Source organism: Myodes glareolus, chromosome 20 (assembly GCF_982192425.1).
Source record: "Myodes glareolus chromosome 20, mMyoGla1.1, whole genome shotgun sequence".
Lineage (NCBI taxonomy): Eukaryota > Metazoa > Chordata > Mammalia > Rodentia > Cricetidae > Myodes > Myodes glareolus.
In genome coordinates this window covers 26896422-26913727 of record NC_142045.1, presented here as the reverse complement: position 1 = coordinate 26913727, position 17306 = coordinate 26896422, and the positions used below count along the sequence as shown (strand labels likewise).

The following is a 17306-nucleotide window of genomic DNA, read 5'->3' as shown; positions in this document are numbered from 1 at the left end:
GCTTGGCATGCGTATGAATGTTGTTTGTATATTGCACTAGTATTCATATAATTTTTTTTAGTGTTGATTTGTATCTTATATTTTTTTCTAGCAAAAAATGGCCCAATTTATGATGTTGTTTGGAATTCCAGCTCTACTGAGTTTTGTGCTGTTTATGGTTTTATGCCTGCAAAAGCGACGGTTTTCAACCTGAAGTGTGATCCTGTGTTTGATTTTGGGACTGGTCCTCGCAACGCGGCGTACTATAGCCCGCATGGACATATATTAGTACTGGCTGGATTTGGAAATCTTCGGGGACAAATGGAAGTGTGGGATGTTAAAAACTACAAACTGATTTCTAAACCAGTGGCTTCTGATTCTACGTATTTTGCCTGGTGCCCAGATGGTGAACATATTTTAACTGCTACATGTGCTCCCAGGTTACGTGTTAATAATGGGTTTAAGATTTGGCATTATACTGGCTCTGTCTTGCATAAGTATGATGTGCCATCAAATGGAGAATTATGGCAGGTGTCTTGGCAGCCATTTTTGGATGGAGTATTTCCAGCAAAAACAATAAAGTACCAAGCAGTGCCAAGTGAAGTACCTAGTGAGGAGCCTAAAGTTACAACGGCTTATAGACCTCCAGCCTTAAGAAACAAACCAGTCACCAATTCCAAACTGGTAAGTGAGAGCACTGGTAAGAGAGAGAAAGTGATTTTGTGTGAAACTCTACAGACCTTTCCTTCATTGCTTGAGTTGCTTAATACCTACTTAGAATATACTCCAGAGACTCTGTAAGGCCCACAGAAGATGAAGATGCTGATCAACTCATATATTAAGTTGGCTTAAAGGTTAATTTAAGGGGGTTTACAGTTTAAAAACAATTTTTTATTCTTAAATTTCATACATATATGCAATTAAATATGATATCTACTCTCTATCTCCCCATCCAACTGTCCTCATAATCCCCTCCAATTTCATGTTGTTGTTTTTTAAACAACCCTCCCTGTAAGTCCATTTGTTTGTGGGTAAGGGGCCATGTTTTGGCAAATGGGAGTCTTACCCATGGCCGTATCCTTAAGCAATTATTCTGCTTCTCCAAACTATCACTTACCAATAATTCTTCAGTAAGGGCTGTGGCCTTAGTATGTCAAAGTACATAAGACAAATCTATGTCAGAGTTTGGCTGGCTTGATCATATCAGCTAACCCCAACTGCTGTGAAATGTGATAGCCACTTCTAACGAGAAGACAGCATTTTACAGCTCTCCTCCCTGTCCTCCACTCTTATGTTCTTTTCAACTCCTCTTCTGTAATGTTGCCTGAGCCTTGGTGATAGGGTGGGAGTTGTTACCTCCTTCTCTGGGGACTTTCATAGCACTTCCACCAGTAATGAATCTCTGCCTTGACTTCTACCCACTGAAAAAGGAAATTTCTCTGACCATTGTTGAAAGCAGCTCAGGGCTGTAGGTGTAAATATAAATATTTAGAAGGCAATTTGACAACATGACTATTTAGCAAAGTAATAATATCAGGACCATTGACCAGGATATAGAATAGGAGGCATGAAGCCCTCTTCTGTAGAATAAGCCTCAAATCCAGTCAGAAAGCCGTAACTGTGCGACAGGCATGCAGCTGTTATAACAGTAGGCACATCTTGTACCATGCAGGATCCCATACTAGGTGAGCCCACTGATGTCTTTTCTTCCCCCAGCAGTCTGCATAGCAGTGTCTGGCCCCATGAATGCCAGGCAGCAGGGAAGAAACTTCCTCATCAGTTGGAGATTGATTTCTCTTATGTCCTGCAACTAAAGTATGCAGTATCTTCGGCAGTAAGGTCCTGCCATGTAATTATGATGGGTGACTTAGGGCAATAGCAATAGTCTGTTGTTTTAGATTCAGAGTTTAATTTCTGGGAAAGAACGCAACATGATACACTAGCTTTCTAGGTGCAGGACTTAAATTCAGATGCTAAGTGAGGTTGATGACATGAGGCAATAGTGAACAGGAGGAAAGGTGATCAGCTAGGTGTTCAGCTGCAGCTGATTTTTCTGTAGGTGATCTTGAGTCCAGTTTGCCAGAGTTACTGATTTTTAAGACAAAATGGATCTGAATACACACACACACACACACACACACACACACACAAATGAAATTGTCTCAGTTCTTAAAATACTGTCTTAGATGGTGTTCTTTTGCTGTGAAGAGACACCATGACCATGACAACTCTTATAAAAGAAAGCATTTAATTGGGACTTGCTTATAGTTTCAGAAGTTTAGTCCATTATTGCCTTGGCAGGAAGCATGGCAACATGTAGGCAGAAACGGTGCTGGAGAAGTAGCTAAAAGTTCTCCATCTGGATCCACAGGCAGCAAGAAGAGAGAGACTTGGCCTGGCTTGGGCTTCTGAAATCTCAAAGCCCACCCCCAGTGACACATTTTCTTCAACAAGGCCACTCCTGATGACTAAGCATTTCATGAGCCTGTGGGGCTGTTCTTCAAACCACCACACACACTGTTGGTTTGTGAAAACACATTTATTGTCCTCAGGTCATTAGTTCCTCACGTTTCCCGAATTTTGGTTAGATTCACATATATTTTCAAACCGTATTTTAGCACTCAGGAGAACATTGATCAGTGGTCTGAATTTCTGTGTTGATATTAATAAAGGATATCTGAGCATGAACTCCATGTTCTTGAGGTTATTAGAGAAGTGGAGTCGTACCCTAGCTAAATGTTCCTTTTAAAGGAGCTGAATAAACTAGTACCCAGAGAATTCGATAACACGTTCAAGGAATAAAACTTCTTACCCTTTTCCTGACTTGCACAAAAAGAAAACTACATCCTTCTTTCTTGACTAAAAAATTCTTAAAGCCTCTCAAATCCCATTGAGATAGCCTGTTTCAACAATGCTTAACCTTTCAACTTAGCTTTCCCAGTAAAGAGCTGTAACATGATTCTTGTTGTGAAGAAAACTAATGAGGTTGTTGCTTTGCAATGATACTAATCCCATCAAAACCCCACAGAGAAGTTGTTGTTACTCAGTTTCATGAGAACTACATGTCTCTAGTAGTCCTGAGACAAATTTCACTGTTTCTGTAAACCAAAAGTGAATTTTGCTTGGACTTTTGTACCCAAAAGATACATATCAGCTAATAGGGAGGCCCTTATTTAACTCTGTTCTAGTAAGAGATTTGGAACACTCCCTGCCAGTTTTCTTAAATAATTCTGATAAAATTGTCCTAGACTAGTAAAGGTAATTTGCTATTATGTATGCTTTTCAAACCTTGGACTCCATTTCAGAAGTGCTTGTTTTACATTTTCCATAGCATGAAGATGAACCTCCCCAGAATATGAAACCACATCCAGGAAGTGACAAGCCATTATCAAAAACAGCCCTTAAAAATCAAAGGAAGCATGAAGCTAAAAAAGCTGCAAAACAGGTATTTGGAGTAATGAGCTCTTCAAAACCAAGCCAAAAGCTACCTGATCTCGCTTTCACCCCCAACGTTTAACAATTGCACCCCTAAAGATGTGATCGTGATGTAAGAAAATGTAGTTGGAATTAGATGTCCATAGCCAGGTAGCTTTCTCTTGTGCCTGCCTCTGCATTGGTATCTGTTAGTATCTATATCTTTAGTAGGTAACTGCTAAACTCTTTCACTACAGTGGGATACCTTTAAAAATACAGTTTTAAAGATAGAAGATTTATTTTGACTCACAGGATTTTGTTTGCATGGTTTTGTAACAGGTTCTTGTCTTGTAGTGTGTGGCTGACATTCAAGTCATGATCCTTCTTCCTCCTCCTCCTAACTGTGGAGGATAAGTGTATACCACTGGGTCTGCTTTTAGTGGTGCTAGGGACTGAACCTAGGGCTTTGCAGATGGTAGGCAAGTGATCGTTATTGCCTTGGGCTTGTATAGCATATCAGGGCAGAAACCTGTTGTGGAGCAAGATACAGCTGTAGTTCCACTGTGCTCTCCAAGAGCATTCCCTGAGTGACCTAAAAACCTTCCAGTAGGCCCACCTCCTCTTAGTAGCACTACCTTGGGGACCAAACCATTAATATATGAATCTAAAATCTAAAATAATAAAAAGAAAAAAGTCTGAAGACCCTAGACCTGACCTTGAGACTCACGCTGGCGATGGGACTGTGTCACACGTTCTTACCGCAGACACTTGATGGAATTGCAAGTGGTGTGGTTTGCTTTCCTGGAGAAACGTGTTTATTAAGAGGCTGAAAGCGGGGTGTGGCAGGTCATACCTGCAATCCCAGCACTTGGGAGGCTGAGGACGAGGGCCATCTGGAGTTGGAGGCCTGTCTGGCCTAGGATACATAATGACGCCAGGGAGGGCTACAGAATAAGGCTTTGTCTCCAAAATAAAGAAAGAAGGTTGAAAACCTGAAAATTTCTTAACCGTTAAAGCATGTGTTACTCAGTATTACATTGCTGCATAGAATTAATTTAATTGAAAGTCTAAGTAATCAGAAATAAGAAAAACTTAGAAATGCTAAGTAATCAAAATGGAAGTTGACTAAAAATAATTTTTGCTTATATACTTAAGCAAAGACCATGTGTTTGTAATAATTGATATAAATTGTGGTGTTAATGGTTTATGATGATAGAGTGTTCAGTTGCATTAGGAATATCTGGTTGGTGAAGTCAGAATAACCACATTTTTGAGATTTAGGCAGAGCAGATACTTTTGTCTATTTGCACTAGATAAAAATACCTTCCTTAGGTTGATAATTTCTAGTCAAGTAGAAGCTTATTGCCATAGTTCTTGTGGCTGGAGTCTCAGCAAGGTGGGGGTGGTCTCATTGCTTGGGGGAGGACTTCCTTTTTGCATCCTTCCATAGTGGAGGACATAGAGTCTCCTAAGAATACTTACTAATCCTAGGCATGAAGTTGGAGCGCTCATGCCCTAATCACATTGCAGATATGTGTAGCTGTCAAGAGCCACCTTCCAACCTGTTGGGCCAGGGTCCCCGTATTTCGCTGTTGTGCTCCAGGTTAGCTGGCCCATGAGTGAACTCCAGGTGTGCTTCTTCTGTCTTCTGTATCTGACTTTTTAAATGGGTTCTGAAGTTTGAACTTGTCCAAGTGAGCATGCACCCACTCAGGAGACACATGTGGAGGGGTGTTCCATAATAGACTTTTCCTGGGGAGATGCAACACACTCGTCTCTTCACCCACAACAACCCAGAGTAATGGTTGTACCAAAGTCCAACTTGGTGAACCAGTAAGTTTTACTGGGGCTGCTAACAGGACTGTGGTTAAGGAGTTACTTATAAGGAACAGAGATGTCTCAAAAGGCAACTAGCTCCTTGCTGAAAAGCCCAGCACAGAAAAGTGATCTGTACAAACGCTGCAACCCTGGTGCCCTCTGCACAGCCAGCAGACAGCTCCACTCTCTTCTCTCTAGCCTGGCCGGACAGTCTTTACCCAAGTTAGAATCACGTTATATCTTCTAAAATTTGAAGTTGCTCCTTTTCACATTTAGTATATTATATATATTATGTAGTTAGTATAATATATATGATACATATATATTTGTATATATATTACACCTCTAGAAACGTGTTTTAATTGATCAGATTCAGGACCCTTGGGAGCACACAGTTGAAAGAACCAATGTCTCCATGTCCTCTGACCACACGTGTGCTGTGGGTCCCAGGAATTGAACTCTGCTTGTCGGGCTTGTTGCCAAGCACCTTTACCCACTCGGCTGTCTCACACAGACTGAGAGAAAATAGCTGTGTAAATGTGTTTCCCCTTAGGAAGCAAGAAGTGATGTGGCTCCTGCTCCTGTCCCTCAGAGTGCACCACGGAACACTATCACCCAGTCTGCTTCGGGAGATCCTGAAGTAGACAAAAAAATTAAGAATCTAAAGAAGGTGAGAGACTAAATGAGACCTAAGTATGTACATCAGAAGGCTTGTACATGAGGAGAACATGGTCAGGAGTGGGACTCAGGCTCTCCACAGGGGTTACAGTCGGTAACGGTTCTCATTGCTCCTTTGTTTCCACGAACCTCAGGTCAGTTCCAGTCGCACATGCTTTGATGACTGAAGCTGCTTATTCTGTTAATTTTGAAGTAATAAGGAATGACAGACGTCTGTGTAGTAAAGGTGTTTTATTGTCATTGCTGTGGGCTGGAGAGTGAGCCCAGGGCTTACAGATGCTAAGCAAGTGCTGCTCTGCTCAGCTGCATCCCCAGCCCTGAATACTGTCCTCAGCTTTAAGTGGCCCCCTTTGAGTTAGATGGGAACAAATACTTTATTCCAGCTTTTAACATGAACACACACACACACACAGAAGGGAACTTACGGTGGGGGGAGGGGGGAAAGACTTCTCTTAAGCCCAGAGACGTCGTTCTGGCACAGTGCAGTGTTGAATTAGATGCTGAAACTTGTGAAGCTATACCCGTACACTCACAACATCGCTTCAAAACTTACTATGCAAACCTCACAGTCTAGTCTGATCCCAGCACTCACAGAGAGGTGACAGGAGAGGGAAAGCAGACTTACAGGGTTCCTCTGCCTCATGTACACACCACAGCTTAGACATCTACACACAGAACAAGTAAAAAAAAAAACAAAAAAAAGCCCAAATCTTGCAAAAACCTAGTTTGCCTAATCCCATGTTTTAAACATAATTTTATATTTAACTTTTAAAAAGAATTTATCTCAACTTTTTTTTTCTTGTTGTTTTTGATTTTCGAGACAGAATTTCTTTATATAACAGCTCAGGCTGTCCTGGAACTCACTCTGCAGACTAGGTTGTCCTCACACTCACAGAGATCCACCTGCCTCTGCCTCCCAAGTGTTGGGATTAAAGGTGTGTGCCATGACCACCTGGCTTGTCCTAGCATTTTTAATAGACTGTTTCTGAAAGAAATGTAGTACGATTGTTGTTGATAAAATAATTTGCAGTAGCCGGGCATGGTGGTGCACACCTTTAATTCCAGCACTCAAAAGGCAGAGCCAGGTGAATCTCTGTGAGTCTGAAGCCAGTCTGCTCTACAGAGTGAGTTCCAGAATAGGCTAAAATACACAGAGAAACCCGGGGGTGGGAGTGTGGGGGAGAATTGCTTTAGAAAGTAACTCTTCTTCTTTCTCCTTCCCTGTGTTTGATCTCACAGAAGCTGAAAGCAATAGAGCAGCTGAAAGAGCAGGCCGCTGCTGGGAAGCAGCTAGAGAAAAATCAGGTAAGCTTCACATGCCAGTGACTCATTAGCACACCCCACCCCACCCCATTAGTGTAAGCAATTACTCAGTCTTGTCTGGGAAACTGCTTGTGAAATTCTTTTTAATACTTTTTAAATTTCTTTCTGCTACTCTTAAAGTTTTGTCTGTGATAGGAGAAGCTGCCCTAGATCAGGGTGAATGAGTTGCGTTCCTAAGGGGTATCCTAGGGAGTCTCTGTGATACAAAGTAGTGACAGCTGTAGGTAAACAGTGGGCTCCCATCTGTTGCTGTCCTGCTTGCCGTCTCCCTCCCCTTGTTCTCGGTACTTTTCAGCCCAAGTAGATGCAGGGAGTCTGGAGCTGGAATGACATATGACAGCTCTATGCACTGTGCCCTGAGTCACAGCACAAACAAGTTAGAATTGCTTTTCACCTGGGCTTCCCAGTGGGTCTGATAGAGTGTAAGAGTATTCCATCTCTAAATCTTGTCCTTCATACTGTTAGGTTGCAGATCCAATAATTATTTTCTATTTAATAACTTTATTGTTTGAAATGTTTGTAGTTGGAGAAAATTCAAAAAGAGACAGCCCTTCTCCAGGAGCTTGAAGACTTGGAATTGGGAGTGTGAAGATTCACAGAAAGCAATTTGTTGGCAGGAAACACGTTTGTTAATCCCGTGGTGTTCATGGACTCTCTACGTGCCCACCTTAACATCAGCCTGTATTGTTAACCGTTTATCCAGGGCTGCATATGTGTGATTATTTAATGATGTCTATTAAGTTGACTTTGACATCTACATCCTGTATCATGTCAGTATGTGATAAAAAGAGATGGTTTCTTTCAGATAAGCTTGACAAATTGACAGACATTTTTTTTTAAAAATAGGTAACAGAATTTCCTATATAAATAAAGACATTTTAAATTTATTTTTGCCTTCAAGTTAAGAAGTTCTTTATTATAAATTTACAGGATATATTATTCTTACAACAAAATATGAAATGTATGTTGCTATCATGTCTATTTTATAAATGAAGAAACTTAAGTCCAGAAAAAAAGAAATCTTTAGGGGCTGGAGAGATGGCTGCTCGGATAAGGACACTGAATCCAAGTTAGCGTTCCAGCACTACCTGCAGCCATGTCTGTAACTCCAGTTCCAGGGGATCTGACGCCTCCTTCTGACCTCCACAGGCACCAGGCATGTACAGTTATACGTGCAGGCGAAACATCCATGCACTTAAAATAAAAATAAATATTTAAAAAAGAAAGCAACCTGCTAGTGTGTGGGAAATGGAGTTGAACAAAAGCACTCTGACTCCAGAGCGCATGCGCTAGGTTCCTACAGAACACTGCTGGTGTCCTGAGGGCAGTGACTGCCTGGTCCCAAACTGCTCACTCTTACTTTTATAAACACTGATATTTATTCGTCCACCAGTAAAGTTACTCACCTTTATTGGTATTGAGTGTAAAAAGACCTTTGAATTTTTGCCAGATTAATAAACTAAAAATGATTTTTTTGTTATTGGGTACATCTGTTTTTTATTAGGAATGCATTTGTATGTTTTTTGCCAAATTTGTCAGTTCATATTTTAGTGAATTGTTTTTCCTTTGATTATTTCTCTATTTGACTTTCTGAAGGTTTTTGTTGTTGTTTTAAACATTTGTTTATTGGATGTTTAGGTGGGTGTGTTGGTGGGTGGCATGTGCCGTGGCTCACATGTAGAGGTCAGGAGATGATCTGTAGAAGTCAGTTCTGCCATGTGGCTTCTCAGCAGCAACTCAGGTTGTCGGGCTTGGCAACAAGACCTTTTACCCACCGAATCGTCATGAGAGTGCTAATTTTTCTATTTCTTTAGGAAGTACACATGTACACATTTTTAGGGAGTCAAGGGGAAAAAGGCATCAAATGAAAACATGTCTTTTGCCCCTATTCTGTAGCAACATTCATCAATTTCTTATATTGTAAAGGTACAAAGTGTATGTACATTCAGATATATATATATATATATATATATGTTCATGTATATTTTAAAGAAATGATGGGATATAAAAGTTGTTCTGTGCCAAGTGTAATGTCATATACCTGTAATCCCAGAGCTCAGGGGTGTAAGGTAGGGGGTGAGGAAGGAGTATCACAAGTTTGAGGTCAAAAACCATGAAAAAGAAAGGAAAAGGTCAGTAAGTCCCCTTTGTACTCCTTTTGTCTTAAAATATTATGGAGCTTATTCCATACCAGTACTCTGCATCATCCATAATTATCATAATCTATCATCTGCAATGTAGGAACTGAAAACATATACATTGATGCACATTTAGGTATTGAAACTCAGGCACATGTACACACATGCGTACTAACAAAGTAGAGGTGCTTATCTCTGTACTAAAATTGGGTTTGCTTTGGATTTGAGGATTTTGTTCCCTGATGCCTGATGGTCATTTCTGCACTCTGTGGATTTTGAGTTAGAAAGGACAAGGTTACTAAGTTTTTATCAAATGGGGTATTTAAACAGTTTAACATAAATATATTGTTATATGAGTATCCAAAGCTGGTGTCTTAGTAAGTCTTCTGTATGATCTAATTAATGCTGTGATGAAACGTATGACCAAGGCAACTGAGAAAGCAAGCATTTATTGAGGGCTTTCTTACAGTTTCAGGGGGATGTCATTGTCATTAGTGGGGAGCGTGGCAGCAGACAGGCATGTGTGGCTGCCCCACCTGTAGAGCAGCACAGATCTGATCCTAAGGTACAGGCCAAGAAACAGAGACTGGGCTTGCTGTGGGCTTCTGAAACCTCAGAGCCCACTCACAGTGACACACTTCTTAATCCTTCCCAAACAATTCCTCCAGCTGGAAAGCAAACATTCAAATATATGAGACTTTGAGGGCCCTTCTCATCCAAACCAACACAGTTTGTGAGTGGTAAAATGATAGGGATGATTGTGACATGCTATGCTAATTTTAACAAAGTTGTTGGGTGAGTTTTCTCCTGTAGGGGAGAAGGAGTAGAGAAAGCCTGTATTAGGTGCCCTGTTCTCTGTCATACTCAGCCACCAACACCATAAAGTCAAATCTGGTCTATAAGCAATAACCTTCCCACTTTTTTTTTAGGTTTTATGCAGCAGTTCCTCAGGTGTTTATTAGATATAGTGTAGGTTACAAAGGTATACATGTGTTATTTGGACATTCATTATTTATAGTCTGTTTATTTGTACATTTGCAAGTTGTTCTATGAGAATAAAACAATCCCAAGCCTAGAATAGAAAAGACGTGGCCAGTAAACAGCTATACGCATTCAATATTTAGTAATATTCATATGGAGTATTACTATCCTATCAGTAAGTTCTTTTATTAGTTTTTTATTATACTTATTTAATTAAGTGTGTGCATGTGTGCAGAAGTCAGAACAGATTTTGAGAGTTGGTTCTCTACTTCCACTATGTGGTTTCTGGGCATCAAACTCGGGTCATCAGACTTGACAGCCAGCACCTATACACACTGAGCTATCTTGCCCATTCCAGATATTTCTTGTTTTCATCTAGGCATATCAAAAGAATTATACCTCATGTTACACTTTATCAATTCTGTGTAAGTGATTTGCTTCAGCTAATGAAATCTTAGAACTGAGGGTGTCATTTGTAAGCAGAAGCATTTATGTGCCGGTAGATTTTTTCTTTATTATGTTTTTATTTTTTAAAGCTATTTTAAAATTTAAGTGTATCTTGATCACATTCTTCCCTTCTCCCCCTCCCTACCCACCCAACTTTAAATTAATTTCTCAAAAAACCAAAAACCCAAAACCAAGAAAATAAAACAGCAACCAAAACAAAACAAAAACCCCCACCAAACTATAATCAAATAAAAGTACACAAGGAAACTGGAGTAGGTAGGTGTTGATCAGGTACTGAACACGAGGCCTGCGCTGGAATGGTTGAAACACCCAGTGTTTTCCCTTTCCCAGCAGGTGGGGTACTTCTGCTGTTAAGTCTTTATCCTAGTGCCTAGGTTTTCATCCATTTATTGATTTTCTTAAATAATAAGATAAAACAAGAATTAATCACATCAAAGTTAGACAAGACAAACCAATAGAAGGAGAAGAGTGCAGGAAAAGGCACAAGAATCAGACCCAGTCCAGAATCCCATAAAAACACTAACGTGGAAGCCATCCACTATATAAACGGGGCTGGTGCAGCCCTGTGCAGGCTGCACATGCTGCTTCGGTCCTGAGTTAGAGGAGCTTCGCTCATGTTGATTTAGAGGGCTTGCTTTTCTCGTGTCCTCCATCCTCTCTGGCTCTTAAACCTTTTCTTCTTCAACTTCCCCAGGGTTCCCTGAGCTCTGAGGAGAGGGATTTGATGGAGACCTCCCATTTAGGTCTAGGTGTTTCAAGGTCTCTTAACTCACTATGTAATGTCTGGCTGTGTCTCTGTATTCCCATCTGCTGCAGGAGGAAGCATCTCTCTCTGATGATGGCTGAACAAGACACTGATCTATGAGTATAGCAGAATATCATTAGGAGTCATTATCTCTATATACTTTTTTGTCTTTTTTTACCCCTTCAACCAGTATTTGGTTTTACCCTAGGTCCCTGGGCCATATAGTGTCAGATTCTTGGTCACCCAAGCAGTGATGGGTGTGGGTTCTATCTTGTAGATTGGGTCTTAAGTCAAATCAATCTTCTGTTGATTACTCTCACAAATTTGTGCCACCATTGTTCTAGCATGTCTTGCAGGTAGCATATACTTTTATAGATCAAAGGTTTGTGACTAGTTTTGTGTTTCTATTTCTCTTTTGGAAGCCTGCAGAGTACTTTACTGTACCCAAGACGCTAGAGTGTAGGGGTGAAGGTTCTATGTGGGCACCAGCTCGACATCTCCATGGTCAGTGAGTTGTGTAGCTGTTGTCTTCAGCTCTGGGGCCTTTCTGTCAGTTTGTAGAGAGCAACCCATAGTCTTGGCAATACTCCGGGATATTTGGGGATTCCTGTGGGGATTTTTTTGGCCAACAGCTCAATTAGATGTAACCCAATCCCGGTACTGGAAGCTTTGTTTGGGCAGTTGTACTCTGGCTCTGCCAGTATTTGAAGATTTCATTCAAGAAGAATTAATGCATTTGTATATTTTAGGAAGTTTCTACTGTGTTAGATTTCTACACTGTCCCTCAAATAGCCCATAATTTTAGCTTCTCTCCCCTTATTCTTTCCTACAACCCTCTTTACCTACTTGTTTCCTTCTAAATCCTCCCATTCCAATCACCCCATCCATATCTATCTATCTATCTATCTATCTATCTATCTATCTATCTATCTATCTATCTATCTATCTATCTATCTATCTATCCATCCTATTTCCCCATCCTAACAAGAGCTACCTGTTCCCTGTAGTCACTGTATACCTACACTCTATGGTTCCATGGAATATAGCTTGGTTACCAATGATTTAACAGCTAATATCGACATAAAATCAAATATTGGTCTTTTAGGGGTCTGGGCTATCACAGGGGATGATTTCTAGTCCCATCCATTTGCCTGTAAATTTTATGTTTTTTTTTTTTTTAAAAAAACAACTGTGTAATACTTCATTGTTTAAATGTACCACATTTTCTTTATTCATTCTTTGGTTAAGGGATATCTAGGTTGTTTCCAGTTTTGGCTCTTAGGAATAGAGCAGCAAAGAACATGGTTGATCCAGAGTCTCTGTGAGAGGGTGGAACATCCTTTGGGTTTATGCCCAAGAGTTCTATAGTTAGATTTTGAAGTAGATGGATTCTGATCTTCCTGAGGAAGTGCCAAACTGATTTCCATAGTGGTGTATTATAGTCAGAGGCTACTTGTTTGTTTCCCGGCTTCCCAGACCTGAAATAATCACACAGAAACTATATTATTACAACATTGCTTGGCCTATTAGCTCATGCTTCTTATCAGCTAGCTCTTATATCTTAAACTAACCCATCTCTATTATTTTGTATTTTACCAGGAGGCTTGTGGTTTACCTGTTAGGTTCTGGCATCTGTCTCCTCCTGCAGCTACATGGTATCTTCTTGACTCTGCCTACTCTCTCTACATCTCTGTTGGATTTCCCTCCTGGATTTACTCTGTTAAGCCATTGGCCGAAAGCAGCTTTATTCATTAACCAATAAAAGCAGCACATATGCAGAAGGACTTCCCACCAGCAATGGATGGTTCCCCTTGCTCCACATCCTCACCAGCACGAGCTGTCACTTGTGTTGTTGATTGTAGCCATTGACAGGTGTAAGATGAAACCTCAAAATGGCTTTGATTTGATTTGCATCTCTCTGCTGACTAAGGATGTTGAATATTTGTTTACCTTGTTCTCAGAGATTTGAGTTTTCCTCTATTGAGATTTCTCTGTTTAGATCTGTGGGTTTTTTTTTTATTTCCTGTGGGGGAGGGGCTCAAGACAGGTTTTCACTATGCTTACTGTGTAGCTCTGACTGTCTTGTAACTCACTCCGCAGACCAGGCTGGCCTCTAACTCCATGATTCACCTGCCTCTGCCTCCCTAGTGCTGGAATTAAAGGCTTTCGACACTACTACCAGCTTGTATTACAATTACTATTTTTGATTTCTAGCTTCTTGAGTTCTTTATATATTTTAGATATTAGTCCTTCATTGAATATGGAGTTGATAAAAATATTTTTCCATTCTCTACGATGCCCTTTTAATAACTGTGTTCTTTGCCTTTCAGAAGCTTATCAATTTCATGAGGTCCTATTTATTAATTGTTGATCTTAGTGCCTGTGCTAATGGTGTCTGTTCAAATTTTTTTTTTCCTGTGCTAATGAGTTCAAGACTATTCCCCACTTTCTCTTCTGTCAGGTTCAATGTATCTGTTTTATGTTGAGGTCTTTGATCCGTTTGGAGTTGAGTTTTGTCCAGGGTGATAAGTGTGTGTCTGTTTGCATTCTTCCACATGCAGATCTCCAGTACAACCAACATCATTTATTAAAGATCCTGTCTTTTTTCCAGTGTATCTTTCAGGTGTTCAAGGTATGTGGATTTATATCTGGGTCTTCAATTTGATTCCACTGATAAATGTTTCTGGTTTTTTGTTTTGTTCTTGTTTTTTGCCAAAACCATGCAGTTTTTATTACTATACCTTTGTAGTACAACTTGAAATTAGAAATGGTGTACCTCCAGCAGTTTGGTTTTTTTTTTTTTTAATTATTCTGGGTTGTTCTAGCTGTCCTGGATTCTTTTTGTGTTTCCATTTGAAGCTGAGAATTGTCCTTTCAAGATCTGTGAAGGATTGGCATTTTGAAGGAGATTGCATTGAATTTGTGGATTGCTTTTGGTAGGAAGGCCATTTTTATTGTGGTAATCCTACTGATCCATGAGCATGGGAGATCTTTCCATCTTCTGATACCTTCTTTAATTTCTTCCTTCAAAGACTTGAAGTTCTTATCATACACATCTTTCACTTGCTTGGTTAGAATTACCCCTGAGATATTTTTATATTATTTGATGCTATTGTGAAAGGTGTTATTTCTGTGATTTTGTTCTCAGTTTGTCATTTGTATATAGGAAGGCTACCGATTTTTGTGAGGTAATTTTGTATTCAGCTACTTTGCTAAAAGTATTTATTATCTGTAAGAGTTTCCTGGTGGAAATTTTAGGGACACACACACACACACACACATGCTATCATATCATCTGCAAATAAAGATACTTTTACTTCTTTTCTGATTTGTATCCCCTTGATCTCCTTCAGTTGTCTTACTGTTCTAGCTTTATCTTCAAGTTTTATATTGAATAGTTATGGAGAGAGTAGACAGTCTTGTTCCTGATTTTAGTGGAATTGCTTTGGGTTTCTCTCTATTTAAGTTGATATTTGTTATGGACTTGCTGTAAAGTGCTTTTATTATTTTGAGGTACTTCCCTTCTATATCTAATCTCTCTAGGGCTTTTATCATGGATTTTTTCAAAAGCCTTCTTTTACATATAATGAAGTGATCATATGATTCTTTTCCTTTTAATTTGTTTTTATGGTGAATGACTTTTATTGATTTATGTATTTTGAGCCATACCTGAATCTCTTGGATTAAGCCTACTTGATCATGATGGATGATCTTTTGAATGTGTTCGTGGATTCAATTTGCAAATATTTTATTGAATATTTTTGCTTCTATGTTTATAAGGGAAATTGGTCTGTAATTCTCTTCATTTGTTGGGTGTTTATGTAGTTTGGGTATCAAGGTATATGTGACCTTATAAAATGAGTTGGGAAATGTTCTTTCTGGTTCTATTTTGTGAAATAATTTGAGGTGTATTGTCATTAAAACTTCTTTGAAAGTCTGGAAGAATTCTGTGCTGAATCCATCTGGTCCTGGGGTTGAGTTTTTGTTTGTTTGGTTGGTTAGGAGACTTTTATGGCGTCTTCCTTATTTTTTCAGATTAGTTTTTTTTTTTTAAAGGCTATTTTGTCATGTATTCAAATGGTCTTACCAGCTTGTTTCTTAGGTCCATTTATTAGGAATATATTTTTTCAATCCTTTACCTTGATGTCTTTCCTTGATGTTGAGGTGTTTTTTGACTGTGACAGAAGGAAGGATCCTGTTTCCTGAATCCATTGTGTTAATCTGTGTCTTTTTATTGGGGAAATGAGACCATTGATATTGAGGGATTGTAGTGATATTTTGTTTGTGCTTTAACAAATAAATCTTGCCTGAAGATCAGAGTGTAGAGCTAAACTAGGCAGTGGTTAATCCCAGCACTCAGGAGGGAGAGACCACCCTCTATGAGTTCAAGGCCACCCTGGGCTACACACCACCACCTCTTCAGGCTTGTAGAGAAACACAGCAGGTGGTGGTGACTCACACCTTTAATCTAGTGCAGGAGTCACACACCTTTAATTCCAGCACTAAGGAGGTGGTGACCTGGGAGATGGCTTTGTTGATACAGTGGTCAGTCCCAGAATGTCCTTGTTTGTGCTGGTGAAATGGCTCAGGGGTTAAGCTTGACAATCTGTTTAATTCACAGAAGTCAATGTGGAGGGAGAGACCCAATCCCATAGGTTGTTCTCTGACCTCCACATTTGCATGGTGCACACAAGTACACACACACACACACACACACACACACACACACACACACACCATAAATAAATGTAAAAAGAAAAAATTAAAGCCAGGCCTAGTGGAATTCACCTTTAACTGCAGTACTCAGTAGGAAGAAACAGGTGAATCTCTGTGAGTTAGGGGGCCCCTGGTCCAGATAGTGAGTTCCAAGACAGACAGAGCTACATAGACTCAGTCTCAAAAAAATAAATAGATGTGGTTAATTTTTGGAGGTTTATTATTTCTATTTTATGTGTATGGGTGTTTTACTTACAATAGTATGTGTGAGCCTGAAGAGGGAGTTGGATCCCCTGGAACTGGAGTTATAGACAATTGGTAGCCACCACGTGGATGCTGTGAACAGAAACCAGGTCCTTCGGAAAGACAGTCAGTCTTCGTAACCACTGAGCCATCTCTCCAGTCCTGGGTGTGATTATTTTAGACAGTCCCAGCCATAAGGAAGCAAAGGCAGATGAATCTTGGGGCTCACCGACCATCGAGCATACTCTCTCGTCTATCTTTTCTTCTCATTGACCTTGCCGTGCACACATAATCCCAGAACTGGGACATGAAGGCAAGAAGACCAGCCGTTCGAGGCTAAGCTACATAGGTCGTTTGAAACCAGCCTGGGTTATACCAGACCTTATCTCAACCAGAAAGGAAAAGAAACAAAGACTTGGATACTGGGGTACACACCTATAATTCCATCACTTGGGAAGCGGATGCAGGAGAGTCTTGAGTTTTGGGACAGCCTGGGCGATATAGATTCAGGACAACCTATACCTCATAGTAAGAATCTATCTGAAAAAGACCAAATCATTTAAATCAAAGGAAAACTAGGAAGAAGGCTTTTATTAGATTCTTAAGGATGCTTTTGCGTTCCCTACCCCATCCTCATTTTAAATAATTGAGAATATATTTGTGATAATAGAAAAGTAATATATCCATTGTTTGGGGGAGGGAAGGAGACATAGAAAAAATAAGGAGGAAGATACAAACATTGACTGCTCTCAAAGTAGTCACACTCAAAACTCTGACATGCTTGCTGATGGGGGTTGAGACAC

The 17306-nt window shown here is 39.9% G+C and overlaps 1 protein-coding gene across 1 annotated transcript in view; it reads left to right on the top strand.

The window, feature by feature from the left end:
- Eif2a (eukaryotic translation initiation factor 2A) overlaps nt 1–8099 on the top strand; it is a 29730-nt gene extending 21631 nt beyond the window's left edge. The window contains exons 10-14 of the mRNA XM_048424491.3: nt 92–663; nt 3311–3424; nt 5765–5881; nt 7129–7194; nt 7736–8099. Of these exons, the coding sequence (XP_048280448.1) occupies nt 92–663; nt 3311–3424; nt 5765–5881; nt 7129–7194; nt 7736–7801 (935 nt within the window). The 3' untranslated portion in view covers nt 7802–8099. The remainder of the gene's footprint in view (nt 1–91; nt 664–3310; nt 3425–5764; nt 5882–7128; nt 7195–7735) is intronic.
- The last annotated feature ends 9207 nt before the right edge of the window (nt 8100–17306 follow it).